This window comes from Culex quinquefasciatus, chromosome 1, assembly GCF_015732765.1.
Source record: "Culex quinquefasciatus strain JHB chromosome 1, VPISU_Cqui_1.0_pri_paternal, whole genome shotgun sequence".
Lineage (NCBI taxonomy): Eukaryota > Metazoa > Arthropoda > Insecta > Diptera > Culicidae > Culex > Culex quinquefasciatus.
Genome location: NC_051861.1, coordinates 18,696,425 through 18,713,617, shown reverse-complemented (window position 1 = coordinate 18,713,617; position 17,193 = coordinate 18,696,425). Strand labels below are relative to the sequence as shown.

Here is a 17,193-nt window from a genome sequence, read left to right as displayed (position 1 = left end):
TCATCTGACAGTAGATTGTTTACAAGTTCAGCACGCATCGAAAATCTTCAGCGTCGTTTTGTTCGGAATTCGAATTGTTACGATTTTCTCTTGTTTTTCGCCTAAACTGGCCTAAAAATGAGTGCTCCGAGTTTTCTCGAGTTGTTAAAAATGTTTACGGTAAGATTTGCTTGAATGTTCGTTGATTTTTATTTTATTTATTACGAAATTTTTGTTTCAGACAACGGTAAACAAATGTACCACCGAGGGTATCGGCATCGAGCTGCTGAAGAAGCAGTACGACGAGCTGGCGTCCTCGACGGACATTGACAAGCGGTCCGCGTTGCACCAGGCGTTCCGCGATCTGCTGCTGGCCAAGACGGACGACATTCCGGCGATCGAAACGTTTATCTCGTTTGCGGTTGCGGCTTGTCGGTCGGAAATGACCGCCCCGACGATCCCGGTGGTGCTGCTGGGGGACATTTTTGACGCCGTCACACTGGACAAGTGCGAGGCGATTTTCACCTACGTGGAAAACAACGTGACGACCTGGAAGGAGGATTTTTTCTTCACCGCGTGCAAGCACAACCTGCTGCGGATGTGCAACGATTTGCTGCGGCGACTTTCGCGGTCCCAGAATACGGTGTTCTGCGGGCGGATCTTGCTCTTCTTGGCCAAGTTCTTTCCGTTTAGCGAGCGGTCCGGGTTGAACATCATTTCGGAGTTTAACCTGGAGAACATCACCGAGTACGGGGTGGAGGGAAGCGAAATGGGTGACCAGCTGAGCGAGGGACAGGAGGATGGAGACGGGGTTCAGGCTAGTGCTGGGACGCAGCAGCAGCCGCAGCTGAAGATCGACTACAATTTGTACTGCAAGTTTTGGGCGCTGCAGGACTTCTTTCGCAACCCAAACCAGTGCTACAACAAGGTGCAGTGGAAGATGTTTGCCGCGGTAAGAGCCTTCATTGATGCGAGGAGAGGAAGTTTTGATGCATTTTTATCTTTTTAGCACGCCGGGAGTGTCATGGCGGCATTTAGCAGTTTCAAGCTCGAAGAACCACGTTCCAACAGTAAGTCTGCGAGCAAGAACAAGTCCTCGCCAACGCCGATGGATATTCCGCCGGAGGAAGAGGTCCGCGAGACGGCGCATTTCTTCGCCAAGTTCCTGACCAATCCAAAACTGCTGTCGCTGCAGCTGTCCGACTCAAATTTTCGCCGGTCGGTTCTGGTTCAGCTGTTGATCCTGTTCCAGTACCTCAACTCGACGGTCAAGTTCAAGTCGGACAGTCACTGTCTTACGGTGGCCCAGGTCGATTGGCTGAAGGAAACCGAAACAACGGTGTACAAACTGATTGAGGAATCGCCGCCAAATGGACGTCGGTTTGCGGAATCCGTGCGGCACATGTTGTCCCGGGAGGAACTCTGGAACAGCTGGAAGAACGAAGGTTGCAAGGAGTTCAAACGTCCGGACGCCGCGGCAGTGGCTGCAACGGCCGGCGCCGCAGCAGCGGCAACATCTGGCACGGCCACCGAGGACCAGCCGGCGACACCGGCAGCGGCCACATCTCGCGTGGCCAGCAAACGACCGCGTCGACCGCTGGGAGATCTCATCCGCGAGTCGACCAAGCAGGGCAAGTTCTTCATGGGCAACCCGGAACTGACCCGGCTGTGGAACACCTGTCCGGACAATCTGCAGGCCTGCAAGGGTGACGATCGGAACTTTCTGCCATCGCTGGAGGCGTACCTGGACGGCTCGAAGGAGCGCCAGGATCCGTCCTTCGAGTGGAGAGCTTTGCGACTGTTGGCCCGTCAATCGCCACACTTCTTTACCCTCTTCAACAGCACGTCTTCGTACAAGGTGGCTGACTATTTGGAGAGTGTCCGCAAGAAGATCCAGAAGGACAAGAACGATGTCAACAAAATCGAGGTGGTCCAGCTCGAGGATGTCCCGCTAAAGGACGAGCCGGGTGAGCCGGAAACGGAGGGTTTCGTCGAGGAAACGGATCAGGTTTAATTTTGAAGACTTTTGTTCTAAATATAGTTCTTAAACATACATTCTCAATTTTCAGATGGACACCGAGCTGCTCAAGACGGAACAGCTCACCCCGGAGGAAAAGAACACACACAAAACGATCACGGTGACGCGGGACCAGATGGCGGAGCTGGCGCCGAGCATCGGCAAGGACTGGAAGCGGTTGGCGGCCAAGCTCGGCTACGGCACGGACGAGATTCAGTATCTTGAGTCGGAAAATGCCACCGTTACGGACCAGTGTCGTCATTTGCTGCAGTTGTGGTTCGAGGACGACATGGACGCCAGCCTGGATCAGCTGGCCTACATCCTGGAGGGGCTGGAAATGCTGAGCGCGGCCGAGTCGGTGAAGCAGATGCTTGCGACGCTCAGCAACGACGAGAAGATTGAAATTTCCGACGATTGAGCTGCTGATGATAGCGAGTAAGATATATAATTGAACTTTTTTCCTTACGCAATTTGGTGAATAAACTGAACTCTTATCCAAAATCAAAACGCCTTTAAACATTACTACTAATTTATTTGATCGTCATGAATTCATGTTACAACAGTAATGCGAAGCTTTCCCTAAACTTTAGGGGATGTTATTTTTATAAACGTTCGACAAATGCTTTCCTATCAAATGACATTTCCTAAAAACAAAATTTGTGCTCGATTTGTAAAATAAAGTGTTGATGATATGGTAATGTTTATTAAAAACTGCTTGGAATATCCGGATAATCATCTGCTTGCCTAATATTTGTGGCTCTTTTCCCTTACTTGTTTTATATAATTATTTAATCTGTTCAAGGAAGATGATGAAATCACCAATTAATCTAATATTTTGCTTCAGTAAACTCTGCTTGAAACTTCTACTCTGATTAGGTAATCTGCTGACACGGGTGCCGGAAGAATAATACTTTTTATCGATAAATGTTGGTAACAATCACCCAACTTATGTTTCCGGGTAGCGACAGTAAGCGTTTCCTTCGATAGCCTCCAACGGGATCCAATCCTCCGACAGGGGTAGCCGATTCTTGCTAACTTCAACCTTCAAAAACGTACAGAAAATGTCAGTTCAAAAGTCCTACCGAAACCATCCCCCTCAAATCCTCACCTCTCGCAGCACCCGCACAATGTTCCCGCCGACGAGCTTTTTGATCGCGGCAGAACCCCAAAGTCGGTCGCGGGCCAGCTCCGCCAGCAGCAGAGGATAATTTTTCGGCGAGCCGCTCAGTCCCACGTGGTCCACGCCAGCGATGGCCCGAATGTAGTTTATGGCCGCGATGGCATCCTTTAGCGACATTGCCTTTTCGCCGCACCGTTCCACGTTCAGCATCAGGACGCCGCCATTTTGCGAGAGAGCGCTGGGTAAAATACGATAAAACACGTTTAATATAAATTGGTAGTGTAGGGTTACGTCACTTTGACAACTGTTAAAAATGCAACGATTTCAGCAAGCATCAAGCCAAAAAATCTGTTCTCAGCTGAGAAAAAACACCGAAGTTGTAACTAGATAAACTTAAATACGCTCGAGAACTTTTAGGAATTTCAATTTCCTCAAAACTAACCTTAAAATGTGATCCGGAACGGCCGCTGTCGAGCCGTTACACGAATTCGCCGGAAGCGCGTTCGACAGCAACAGTGGCGCCTTGGCCACGTTCAGCGCGACCATCATGGCCGGTTCGGAAAGGCGGGAGATTTCCACAAGCATTCCTAGTCGGTTCATCTCTTGGACCACTACCTGGAATGTCAAGATTTTTAAGACTTGGAACTTGAAAAGAAAATGCAGAATTCGAACCTCTCCAAAGTTAGTCAGCGTCGAGGGCAGATTCTCGTCAAAAAAGTCCGTACGAATGGAAGCGCTGGCCCATGGAGTTGTGCAGCCCAAGCCAGTCAAAGATACAAACCGTGCCCCGAGGGAATACATCGAGCGCAGGACGGCCAAGCTGGAACCGAGCGTGTGACCACCTTCCAGCCCAAAAGAATCGCTAGCTTACCATCCGTGTGAGCCTGCTCCATTTCGTCGGCACTCTCCACAATGACCATATCTTTGTTTTTCTTCACCATCCGCCTTGCGTCATCGATCCCTTCCAGGGTCAGCTGAACGGCGTCCAGATATTGCGCGGCGCACGGTACCGAAATTGGCCACAGCAAGGCCCCTACCATGCTGTTCCGAACTTCGGCATAGCTTTTGCTGAAGTTCGCACCCATCTGCGGGGCCCAGTAGCCCTCGACAAGTGGGGATTCCGCCAGCAATCTTCGAATAAACGCCAGCCTTGCCTCCAGCAGCGAAGACGATCGCAGCTGCAGTCCCAGCGGAATTCCCGCGGCCAACGCCACACAAACCAGCAGTCCCGCCACGATAGCTATGATCTTGCGTGACCGTCTGCTTTTCGGGACCTTGGGTGGGGGTGGAGACATGCCATCTTTCTTGCTGTACGAGTGTATGCTTCCGTTCTTTATTTTTTCTGGAAATTTTGTGATCTCCGGCGGTAGATCGATGTCCGCGATCTCGGTGAAAACGAAGCAGTGCTGCTTGCAATTTGACTGGTGCTGGTGAATCGTGCCCAGCTCCATAAAATCCGCATGGTTCGGCATCGTGTTCATCTTGCGGTAGTACTGATAGTGAAGTCGACGGGGCTTCCGGTCGTCGCTGGTCGCACTACCCGGGCTGGTTGGAAGATCCAGCTTTTCGACGAAACTTGGAAAAATGTGTACGACCAGCTTTTCGTAAACAAAGAGATTATCACTCAATGGCTTTTTTCGCCTCGTGACAGGACATCCGGGACGCATGCGCGAAAACATCCTCCAGAAGGACATTCTAGGGACCGGACCGTTGTTCATTTAAACTAGCTGTTGTGATTGCTGTAACAAACTGACTTTATTCAAAGCTTCACAATATCAGAATTCAAAAAACCAAGTTCTCAATAGCTTCAATTGTCTTCCGCGGCGACTCAAACGGGACCTTGGCCGGAACGTAGGCCAGTGGTGGCACGGCCGGTCGGCTGAAGCTCAGCACCATGTCCAGCATCTTGCGCGGATCTTCAAACTTGTCCCGAGCGGGCAAAAACATCGAAGGCGAGCAAACCGCCGGCACAGCGGGACACTCGCACCCGGCAATGAAGATTTGAACCTCCGCCAGCGGTGGCCACAGCGTTGGCATGGAACCATGCAGCAGCACCGGTCGGCCCTCGTTGGTGTCCTGAACCAGGAAGCAGCGCTTCCGAAAGTGCACGCTGCACATGAGCGGACGGTGCGGATACAGAAGCACGGTACGGCCCGTGAACCGGATCCAGCCGGAACGGAAAGGCTCGTCCGAGGGAAAATCAAAAAAGGCGATTTTCTCCGATTCTGGCTGCGGATCGATGGGGAGTTCGGACCATTGGAGACGGCGTGCACTGCCGCAGCCGATGACTTCGCACATTTCGTACATATTTGGCTGGAAAAGTCTAGTTTATTGCATTAAGTTTTAGTGTAAATAACAGTTGTATTTATAACTTTTCTTACCAACTATCGATGAATCAAAAATATCGTTGAACAGGAAACACGTTAGTTAGCACAGCGCTCCAAATCACGCGTGTTTCGTTGGTTTCGTTTGAAAACAAAAATCTTGTGCAACAAACATTGCACGCTTTCTGAAAACAACCCAAGTCGTTCTTAAAAAAAGAAATAAAATAAAACGAACTGACTCCAAAATGGACCCAGTTTTGAGTAGAAGAGCATAAGGCTTTATTTTGCTGCCTGACATAATTTAACCTCACTTTATTTACGTACGTACACGCAATACATCCGCATGTAGATTAGAGAGAGAGAGTCGTAAAACTGCATAATGACAGTAATTTTCTTCAAAATTCACCAGTTATTCGATATTATACAAAAATTTCCTAAAAACCATCAAAAACCCTTTTTAACCGTCATTTTTTGTTAGACAGGAAGAAAAGAACCGTGTAAAAAGTGACAGTTCGTCACTTTTTAGTTTGACTTTGACCAACCAACGGGGTACAAACTAAAAAAGTGTTAAACGAAAAAGTGACCAACCACCGGGGGTTGAGTGTAGTTTAATTGATATAAACGAAAATATTTTTGTGATGGCCTATTTATCCTGTTCATAGGCCCCCAAAACCAAAGCTAAAAACATGGTTCGCCATCTACATTCGAGTAGGAGAACTACGGTGGAAGGTTACGTTTACGTTTTTGCGCGATAAGTGCAAAGGAAAGTGAAAACTATTTTAAGATTTTTTTATGAAAACTGATCTTTTGGATTGAAATAAAGTCAACAGGAGGTAAGAAATAAAAAGTATTATCGATTGACTTTTAGGATTTTTTGCTAAGTTGCCATTTTCATTGAAAATTCTGAGATCCGGATTGAAAACGCGAGAGTGAGGTTAGATTGCTAATTTTGAAAATCAATCCAATTTAAATTTTTGAGACAAAGTTTTGCTTTTATGGTAAAAGTAACTTAAAAAAACATTAGTCCATTTAAATAACTTACTGTCTCAACTAATTAATTAGGTTTTGGTTGATTGTAAAATTTCCTAATTTTGAATCAAATAATGAACAGGTAAAATCGGCCATCACAAAAATATTTTTGTTTGCATCAAATAAGCTCTTTATTTCTTACCTTAAAATGGTATAATGTTTTACAAATTTCGTTTTGACGATAAAATATAAAATATATATATAAAATAAATCAATTTCTAATTTTAAACCGATTTGCTCTCTTTAGGATATAATGTAAACATCACCCCAGGTTTCAACGCCCTCTAGTGGAGGGTAATTTTGACGTTTGATCGCCTATTATCTGATTCAAAATAAAAATCAAATCAAATCAAATTATTCGCTCTACAGCAATGCCTTGGCGTTCTCGATTTCGAGATTCCTACTCGAAACTAGGTGTCCGAAGGTTTGATTGTTGAGGCAGTTGCAAACCTCTTTTTACTCCTAAGCTTCCATCCATCCCGGGATTCGAACTGACGACCTTTGGATTGTGAGTCCAACTGCCTACCAGTGACTACACCAGGACAGGACCCAGGGAGACGACTCCTACACCTGGACTGAGCTAACGACCTAACCTTTTTAGGTTAGTCCTGGGCCAACATTTACTTCCCGTCCGACGGAAGGCGTAATCAGACAAATCTCGTCTCAAAATTTGCCACCGGGACCTTCTGGGATCGAACCCAGGCCGACTGGGTGAGAGGCAATCACGCTTACCCCTACACCACGGTCCCGGTTAATGATCCAAAATAATGGAATGTTTCAATCAACCAAAACCTAACTAATCAATTGAGAATGTAGATTATTCAAGTGGACAAATGTTTTTTAAAGTCACTTCTACCATAAAAGCAGCGCTCTGCTTGAAAAATGATAATTGGAATAATTTTCAAAATTAGCAATCTAACCTCATTCTCGCGTTTTCAATCCGGATCTCAGAATTTTCCATGAAAAAGGCAACTTAGCAAAAATATTAAAAAGTCGGTCGATAGAACTTTTTATTTCTTACCTCTTGTTAACTTTATTTTATTCCAAAAGTTCAATTTTCTTTTAAAAAGCCTTAAATAGTTTTCACTCCCCTTTGCACTTATCACGCAAAAACGTAAACGTAACCTTGCGCCAAAGTTCTCCTACTCGAATGTAGGTGGCGAATCGAGTTTTTAGCTTTGGTTTTAGGGGCCTATTAGGTTTTACGCCAACTCGATTTTGAGGTTAGAAATTTGAAAGCTTGGCTGCACTGTTTACATTTTTTGCACGTGTGTCTCTGTAAAAATGTGTGTGCGTGTGTGCTCGTGACGTCACGCTTCAAAACCTAAAAGAGATATCCACACGCGAGAGTATGTTAGTTTGTAACAAAATTACACACATACATAGGCAAATCGAGTAGAATGATTCGTCTGTCAAAATCAGCTGTGTCCTTTGTTATACCACGAGCACGTGGTAAACAGCTGGTTTTTACAGGCGATTGATCTACTCGATTTGCCTATGTATGTGTAAAAATAGTATAAGGCTTTCTAGGCCCAGTGAAAAAAATATAATTTAACTCAAAAATGACGAACTCCTCGTCACAGTGTCCTGATGCAAACAATGATCGAGCTGTAGCTGTCACAGCCCTGCGAAGTATGTTGGCTGACATATCGGGCAGTCAGTCAAAAAAAAACAGCTAGAAGTCGCCTGACAAAAAACTTTTGCAAGAACGAGATAGGAATCCTGATGCAAACAAACGTCCAGCTGTCACGTAAACATACTTTGAATGTGTTGGTAAATTTCTGACTAGAAAGCCTTATAAACAAAATCAGCTGCTTGGAATTCAACCAATCACAATCGATCAAAACCAAAACAATACTTTGAATACGAATACTAACACAGGATCATGGTGTGCGTGAGAGAAACCGTGGAGATCTGAGAGCTATCTAAGCCCGATCTCACGCACACTAGTTTACCATTTGTTTTTGCTGGCGGGTACAAATTTTAACCTAAAAACCCTTCGTGTACAAACACGCAATACAGGCGCACGTAGATAACTCTATAGAGCTCTCCACGGTTTCTCTCACGCACACCATGATTCTGTGTTAGTATTCGTATTTAAAGTATTGGTTTGGTTTTGATCGATTGTGATTGGCTGAATTTCAAGCAGCTGATTTTGTTTACACTATTTTTACGCAGACATAGGCAAATCGAGTAGACTAGTCGCCTGTAAAAACCAGCTGTTTACCACGTGCTCGTGGTATAACAAAGGACACAGCTGCTTTTGACAGACGAATCATTCTACTCGATTTGCCTGTGCCTGCGTGTAACTAAACTCCAAACTAACACACTCTCGCGCGTGGATATCTCTATGCATCCCCATCGGGTTAAGCCTGCCAAAAATTTTGTTTGTTGGTGTTATCCAAAATATCGATCAGCTTTTTAGAAGAATCGTCATGTTAAAAGAGATACCAGTCAAAATTAAACCACTGGCGTAATTAAACGCTATCGAGCTGTGAAATCGCAACAGGGAGTTAAACTTTCTGTGCAGCTGCTGTGGAGCCTACCAAGGAGTTTAACCGACGTCGTCGGTTTTTCGTCGGCTTAACTCCATAAAGGTGTATTCACATTATACCGCATCCGCAGCCGCAGCCGCATCCGCACAAAATTTGACAGTACGGACGCACAGTGCGGACGCGATTTCTCCCATGCATTTCATATGTAGCCATTCACACTGTTCCACATCCGTATCCGCAGTACGGATCCGTATACGGATGCGGAACAGTGTGAATGGGAACATTTTAAATGCATTGGAGGAATCGCTTCCGCACTGTGCGTCCGTACTGTCAAATTTAGAGAGCCTGGAGCTTATTAGAGAACGGACATCTCAAACCAAAAGTACCAATCGAAGCACGAGAACTGTCAAACGGAGGTACCAATCGAGCAAAATCCTTTGTCTTATGCTCGATTGGTACCTCCGTTTGACAGTTCTCGTGTTTCGATTGGTACTTTTGGTTTGAGATGTCCGTTCTCTGATAAGCTCCAGGCTCTCTAGTCAAATTGTATACGGATGCGGCTGCGGCTGCGGATGCGGTATAATGTGAATACACCTTAATAATAGAGAGCCTGGAGCTTATTAGAGAACGGACATCTCAAACCAAAAGTACCAATCGAAGCACGAGAACTGTCAAACGGAGGTACCAATCGAGCAAAATCCTTTGTCTTATGCTCGATTGGTACCTCCGTTTGACAGTTCTCGTGTTTCGATTGGTACTTTTGGTTTGAGATGTCCGTTCTCTGATAAGCTCCAGGCTCTCTACTTAATAAGGCTTTCTAGGCCCAGTGAAAAAAATATGATTTAACCCAAAAATGATGAACTCCTCGTCACAGTGTCCTGATGCAAACAATGATCGAGCTCGAGCTGTCACAGCCCTGCGAAGTATGTTGGCTGACATATCGGGCGGTCAGTCAAAAAAACCAGCTAGAAGTCGCTTGACAAAAAACTTTTGCTAGAAAGAGATAGGAAACCTGATGCAAACAAACGTCCAGCTGTAATGTAAACATACTTTGAATGTGTTGGTAAATTTCTGATTAGAAAGCCTTATGTTTCACGCACACACTCTCACTTTTAATTTCTCGATAGCATTATGATCGTTAGCGAAATTGTAACACTTTGCAACACCCAACTACATTGAATATGTTTGATTTTTCATTATAAGAGCATTTTTCCCTTAAAACACTTAAAACTGCACAGACCGAGGCACAGACTGACTGGGCGCTGTCATTCCGGACACCGCTGGAACAACAGCATATTTTTCGGAAAAAAACGTTGGGGAATTCTTCACCAAAAACTGCTGCATGTAAAGATCAAAATTAGAATTTAAAAAGTCTGTACTCGCCTACATCCAATCTGCACTACAAGTTCACCTGAACCCGTCCCTGGTTTGACAGATGGCGTAAAAAAAAATGTTTCCAAACATCAGCACCAGATGGCACAGCTGCTCCGGCGTTCGTTTTTGGTTTGCTTGCAAAAAAAAATCTTCAGTTTGTGTGAAACCGTGAGCGAGAGTAGAGTCGATTCCGCAGTCGCCGGCCGCCGTTGTCTTTCGAGCAAAATTCACAGTATTTACAGGCTTGCTCTCCTGCACCCTCTGGACTTTGCCGTTCTGCCGGAAGTGTTGTTCGATCCGCCGCGCCCTTTTTCTTCCTTTGCAGCGCTACGCGATTTGTTTTGTGGCAGGAATAACTAAAAAAGTTGTTTACGTTTCTGTTCCGGATCGATCGTGTCTGGGTCTTGTTTTCGGTGTTTGAAAAAGGGGAAAAGAAAAAAAGCAGCCACAGGAAAGTTTCGGCGTACGACAGCAAAGACGTCGACGTTCGGGGGGAAGATTGCTGCTTTTCTAATTTGCCTCCAACTGGTGAAAGAAATTTAAAGAAAGATAGAAAAAAAGTGTGAGAGCGCGCGCGGCCAAAAGAAAGTCTGTTCCGTCGTTGGCCATAGCCAACCAGCCAGTGTGTTGTTTTGGGAAATTATCTCCCCTCTTGGTGTGGTGAAGCAGAAGCGACCTGCAGTGTGTGTGACACAAATTCCGCGGATCTTGGCCCCGGTGCAAGTGTCGAAAATTGTTTTGTGCAAATCTCTTTCCCGCAGTCGGTTCCACCGAGCTCGGCCAACCTGAGTGTGTGGGGGATACCGGAGTAAAAAAAAGAGTCACTTGCAGCTCCCGGCAACAACAAAACCGCGCGGGGGAAATTGATAATAATTAGTTGCGAATTATCGCCGATTGATCGTCGAAAGAAAGAGACGGATCGAGGTCAAAAGAAAACAAGAGTTTCGGAGTTGCGGCACCGGCAGCAGGAGGAAAGACTTCCAGGAGATAGCAGAAAATGGCTTCCATTCGCAGTGGTACCTTCCGCAAGACCCTGTCGGCGGAGGAGCGGGCCGAGATGCGGGAAAAGTTCGAAGAAGTGAGTACACTCAAAAGGCTAGCAGCCAGCACACCAAATTTAAATATAGAATAAGTCCCCTGGGGGGGGAGCGGAGAAAAGCGATCCCTGGGTGGTGGCCAAAAAAGTTTGTTGTTTATGTGATTCGTTGGCGATAATTTCAATCGACGTTGAAGAGACGAACGTTTCTTGCGGCGAGTCGCGCAAGTCCAGTTGGGAAAGGGTAAAAAGTAGGGAGTAGCAGCATGGAAATACCGCGGGAATCGAGAAAGACGGTGCTGCTGACCTCATCCGTGAATGAGTCGTCACTTGTGCGAGTATCGTAATATCTCAGCGCGTAGGTCTGAGGGTAGAACTTTTTAGGTTTGTTTCATAGTAGAAATAAGAAAAATCTATGCAAAATCTGCTCTTTTGGACCGGAAGATCGAAAGGAGTTTTAAAATTGAAATTAAATTTGAAAAAAAATATATAGGGGAACAGCATCTAATTCCAGCGTGCCTCTAATGTTGGCAGGTCAGAACTTTGACATTCAATTAAAGCTAATTAAAAGCGTTTTCAGCTGAACTCGAGTGATAAATAGCTCAATAAGAAGTGAGCAAGCAAGTTTCTATCAAAAGTTTTGCAAAATTAGTTGTTTAAATAGTGAAAATCAGCAAATTGGATGGAGTTAGGAGCGAGGGCTTAACCTGCCAAACATACGAGAATTTCCCCTATATTGATTAATGTCATCTTACTCTTTGAATCATGTATTCAATCACTACTGATAGTTTAATCAAAATATCTTATGATTTGAGCTTACTTCACTGCCTATGTTCACACAAATGTCCTATAAGCAAAAAAGGCAAAGTGTTGAGTTTCTGGATTTCCTCCCGTTTTGTGTAATATATGTTAAATTTTTCCTTAAAGTGCACATCATGTTGAACCAAAATGCATCATTAACTCCAAAGTGATGATTTTTTTATACAGTACAGCCATTTTTATATAGTACTTGTTTGTTAACTGGGCTGAGAACGTAGCCCAGTCACCGAATGCTGCTCACTAACTAGGCTTAAAGAAAAATTACGAGGGGACCATAAATGCATAATATGAAATATTAAAAATAAAGGCTACTAAAATGTATTTACTATGCTTACTTTTCATATATCTTTAATTGTAACTAGAAATTTAATAAAAGTTTTACCAAAGTTTTTTTTTTACTTATTGAACATGATTTTTGCATCCATTGACCCCTTGGTCATTTCGGTTTGTTTTGGTTTTTGACGTTTGTCTGCTTTTTAACACTGGAACGCCTAACGCATGCCCAACTTACACGGACGCCCAAGCCTCCCAAAAAAGGTGGAACGGTAACTTCAACTCGCTGGTTCTCGGGCATTACTCAACCAATCGGTAAGATTTTTGTTTCCAGTGATTTGTAAGAATATCTAGATGATCCTAAAATTTTGCAGAACTTGATTTGAACAAATCTGTAATTTCTGTGACCGAAAACATCGTTCCACCTTTTTTAAAACAACTGCCTCCGCGGAATTTTTGGCGAATTTTTTTTACACGCGAAAAAAAAAGTTGGAACGATGTTTTTGATCGCAAAAATTACAGATTTGATCAAATTTAGTTCTGCAAAGTTCTAAAATCATCTAGACATCCTAACAACTCATTGGAAAGAAGAATCATCTTGATTGGTTAAGTTATGGCCGAGAACCCTTGAGTTGAAGTTACCGTTCCAACTTTTTTGGAGCCTTGGGCGTTGGAATGTTAAAGGATATTTCGTTTTTAATTGATACTGCTTTTTACATTTAAATAATTAAAATTTGTGGATGGCGCCAACAATACCGTAACAACATTTCAAAAGGGCGAAACCTACAATCCTGCCGTATAGGGAAAATCAACATTCAAAATTATGCAATTTCGATCAATTCCTATTTCCACAAAAACGCATGAAAACCATCAATTTTGTCAAAACGTAATAGAAAATAGCAATAATTTCATCATAGAGAGCAATTTGAAATTAACTAAGGTGTTTTTGCTATTAAAAATTGAGAAAAAGAAATTACGCCTTTTTGAAGAGCGTGCCTACATTTTCGCCCCACCGTATTCGCCACCCACCCAACCAAAACAACGGTATCGTCCGTCAGGTTACGCCAAAAAGCAGAAGTAAACAACCGATTCGCCCTTTTGTGTTTTTCTTCAATTTTTCGGGTTTTTAAGGAAAAAAATTGTTAAACAACTATTTTATCATTGTGAAACGTTACAGTCAGTGATAATACAGTGATATTTGCAACCTCAGTGATAAAAACTGGGTCTAGAAAGATTCAGCCCAAGAATCGTTGAGCAAGGATCACGGCTATGATACACAGTAAGTAGCAAGTTTGTTTGAGGATGTGGTCTATATTGAAGTGACGTTCCTTGGGGTGTTCCCGCCAGAAGTGGGAGACATGGCAGCTGACGACTAGGCCACACCATCCTGCCTTCTCAATCTTTGCATAGCTTCAATGGTTACGGAGGCGATGATTTTGTACGGCATTCCTCCTAAACCTCCCTACACTAAGTTTTTGTCCTGCAACTGCTCGACCCAGAATCCCCGGATGTCCCAAGAACCGGTAAATTATGGACCTTCATGTCTAGATTTTGAAACCAGACCAGATCCGATGTGTGTGTGTGTGTGTGCAACCAACCAAACGGGACCACGCGGTCGCTTCTTACAAATTGAGTTGTTTCCATGTATTTTTAGATCTACATTCTATACATGCAAATAACTCGCATAGGCATTTGGAAGGTGTTAGCTCTGCCGAGCTTCGGTGACCCATTTCTACGCTGGCTAGCCGAGCGCGAGGTACTTCAGCCTTATCGACAAGCCCCGCCCTGAAGAACGTTTGGACCAATCGGATTCAAACGTTATTTAGAACTTCCGAACCCTTGTCAAATGGACAAGGACCCAGCGCGTATATAGTTGATAGTAACAGTATTCCTAATTCCAGTCACCAAATCGCGAAGGCATAGTGGTTAGCAAAGGACGAGGGATCGAACCCCGACTCGAGCGACTTTGATTTTTCGTTCATGTTCAGAGTTTCAAGATTTATATTTCCTATACTTTCTCGTTGGGAGCAGATGGGAATCGAACCCAGGACCATTCGCTTACAAAGCGAACACCGTGACCAGTAAGCCACGGCCGCTCCCTGTGAAACCAGACCAGATCCGATACTACAATAATTGAAATTAAAAAGTTATGTATTTAGCATCATACAAATCTGTGTTTGTTGTAGAATTGTGGTCAGAAACATCAGAAACATACTTTTATACATTTTGAGGATTTTCAGGTTAAAATTCACTAAATTATAACGAAAATTTAGTATTTATAAATATACGTCGGATCTTGCAGAAAACACTACATTCGCCCCTCATGATTGGGTAAAAACACAAGGGCGGAAACTCAAATTGGTTTGTTTTGATTGATGTTGTTGATAAGCCCTTTTGTTTTTTCCTTGTAAAACTACGTATATTCGGAATTTAGAGACGTTGGAGGGCGTTTTAGAATCAGTTTTGTTTGCTTCACATGATTCTGACGAAACCCCAGTTTGTTTACATCTGAGGGTTTCGCCCTTTTGAAAAGTTGTTACTGAATATTTAAGTGTCTCAACATAATCCAAAGTTCAATTCAGCAAAATTTTAACCAACATCAATCAATTTGAAAGTCGAGTTCTATCAGCATACGGCACGGCTGCCGCTCGATCCCCAACCGTGTCACTTTCAATCGGCATGGAACGCCGTTGTCTCTCCCGATATGGTCCTCGAGAATCGTGAAAATAGTTTATGGCTGACATCATTTTCCTGCGGTACTTCGCTCGTCTAGCTGAAATCTCCAACTGTTTTTGCCCCTCAACAACTGTGACTAGTGCTTTGTGTTTGTGTATCTCTTGTTAGTTCTGATATCGCACAGAGAGCTCCAACAACAAGACCTCAAGTAGGTTTATCTGTTTTTACACAGCAGAGAGGTCTAGTCTAAGTCTGTGGCCGTATATTGTCAAACCAGTTTCCGTACTCGTCATCATTGCGTCGAACGGTTCTCGGACCGACGATGACTCGTCGTGGACACACAACTTTATAGTAAATCCACCCACCAGTCCGGCCGGTTTCCAGGCGGCCAAACCGGAAGAGTGACTCCGAATGGCGACAGCACACAGCAAACGTTTTTATCAATAAGTCACTCATCGTTCAGCTCTGAGCTGAAGGAGCACGCGCAATTTCTCACTTTACGAGGCGCGGCCAGCCGATGACCCTGACTACTGACCGCGCGCCAGATTGTCGTTCGGCTCAGGGAGAGTTGCTAATTGGAAAGTGGTGCGGCCGCTGGAGAGATTCAATAACGTCGAGAGGGTCGTCGTAGGAGGAGTCCATAAATAACGGCACTCGAATCTGATCGTGGGAGTAGACGACCTCCTATAGTGCAGTTCGATCGAAGAGTCGTAGTTCACGCACTACTTGGCCTGTAAGGAGAATAGCTGGAATCGCGAAGGTCATCATCATGTGCGTTGAACGCAGAACAAACGAATGATTTCAGCTGAGATTCACGTCAAGTGACATCAGCGCAAAAACACAGACAAAGCAGGTCGTTCTTAACGCGCACAGTGGATCAACTCGGCGACCCATGTAGACCAGATTATATTACCCGAGCGCTCAAGTTCAGGCCCGCGCGCCAGAACCGACTTAAATGGCCCTCGTCTTCCAATAAGAACAAGCCAACGACGACGACGACGACGACGACTTTAATGCGGTCGTGGAATTTATGCGAGTTTTGCTTTTCATTGAATTCTATTATGATTACCTTTTGCTTTGCCACACACTACACACACACACACACACACGCACAATACATAAGCCCTCATCTTACAAAGCTGTGGTCGTGAGAGTGGCCACATGTTCGGTAAGTGGCTCGTTTCCCTGATGAGTGTTGACTTCAACTGGTTCGCACACCTCGCAGTGTTGGTGTATAAGTCTGATCCCGCAGAACCTTAGAAGCAGTCAGTGGTTCTGGAGCAGTTCATCTACGTATGAATTGTTTGCTTTCAGAGGCAGAGAACCCCTGTCCAGGAATGCTTCAAGAATCACGTCGCGGCGGCCGCACATTCCAACTGAAACCCTTATACCTGAATGATTCGCTGAGTACATGCAAACGGGCCGCAAAAATTATTGGATTACAATCACATCATCATGAATTTCTGGCCTCAAGCGGAGTTCGCCATCGACTGACCAATCCGGGACGACGCGCTCTCTCGGGTCAGCGCAAAATTAGTTGCCAACTCGGCACGACCTCTGCGGCTTGAATGGCGTCCGGAATTGCAAATCGGAATATACCAATAGGTGGTGTGTTGCGCAACGCTGGCGATGATGGTTGCTGCTGCTACAATTAAGGCTGTGAGGAGAATTTTGAAATATCAACTAAGGCGGTTCAGCTGGCGCTCGCAGAACTGTGATGATAGTAGTTACTTGTACCGCTCGTGTATATACGTTAGAGAGAGAGACCTTTCATTTGATATCTTTGTGCATGCTCTCGACGTGGCTTGCATAATTACACAAAATTGTGTACTACAACTACTCGCGTAATTAACTGCTGCTAGTTCTACGAACAGTGACGGCGAAGGTCACATGCTGTGCACGTACAGAATTTTGTTCGATGAACTTGTCTGTTATTAGCTAGGGATGATTGGGTAATCTAGGTTTTAAATTGAGATGGCTGATTGTTTTCAAACTTTGACACAAAATTCCATCCTGTAACATGAAGTTTAGTTGAGGTTTTTCCGCGGGAG

General features: G+C 44.6%; 4 protein-coding genes across 5 annotated transcripts in view; 2 read left to right on the top strand and 2 right to left on the bottom strand.

Annotated features, from left to right (window-relative positions):
• The first annotated feature begins 18 nt into the window (after positions 1-18).
• LOC6035391 (THO complex subunit 1) lies at positions 19-2,503 on the top strand. The gene is made up of 4 exons (XM_038248769.1): positions 19-159; positions 221-931; positions 989-1,987; positions 2,049-2,503. Exons 1-4 carry the CDS (start codon positions 118-120, stop codon positions 2,412-2,414), a joined length of 2,118 nt encoding a protein of 705 aa, XP_038104697.1. The 5' UTR covers positions 19-117; the 3' UTR covers positions 2,415-2,503.
• An 8-nt stretch (positions 2,504-2,511) lies between these two features.
• On the bottom strand, positions 2,512-4,764 carry LOC6035392 (dipeptidase 3). The gene is given in 5 exon segments (XM_001845540.2): positions 2,512-3,038; positions 3,105-3,354; positions 3,559-3,731; positions 3,789-3,970; positions 3,973-4,764. Coding segments are annotated over 5 exon segments (1,326 nt in total). The 5' UTR covers positions 4,598-4,764; the 3' UTR covers positions 2,512-2,942.
• Positions 4,765-4,852: 88 nt separating this feature from the next.
• Positions 4,853-5,593, bottom strand: LOC119765260. 2 transcript variants are annotated; one of them, XM_038248774.1, is made up of 2 exons: positions 5,498-5,593; positions 4,853-5,439 (listed from the first exon to the last, which is right to left on the bottom strand). In XM_038248774.1, exon 2 carries the CDS (start codon positions 5,421-5,423, stop codon positions 4,899-4,901), a length of 525 nt encoding a protein of 174 aa, XP_038104702.1. In that variant the 5' UTR covers positions 5,424-5,439; positions 5,498-5,593; the 3' UTR covers positions 4,853-4,898. The 2 variants fall into 2 exon arrangements, with proteins under 2 accessions (XP_038104702.1, XP_038104703.1); XM_038248775.1 differs by having other exon boundaries at positions 4,853-5,429.
• Positions 5,594-10,480: 4,887 nt separating this feature from the next.
• LOC6035399 (plastin-1) overlaps positions 10,481-17,193 on the top strand; it is a 60,107-nt gene continuing 53,394 nt past the window's right edge. The window contains exon 1 of the mRNA XM_038248767.1: positions 10,481-11,416. Within this exon, the coding sequence (XP_038104695.1) occupies positions 11,336-11,416 (81 nt within the window). The 5' untranslated portion in view covers positions 10,481-11,335. The remainder of the gene's footprint in view (positions 11,417-17,193) is intronic.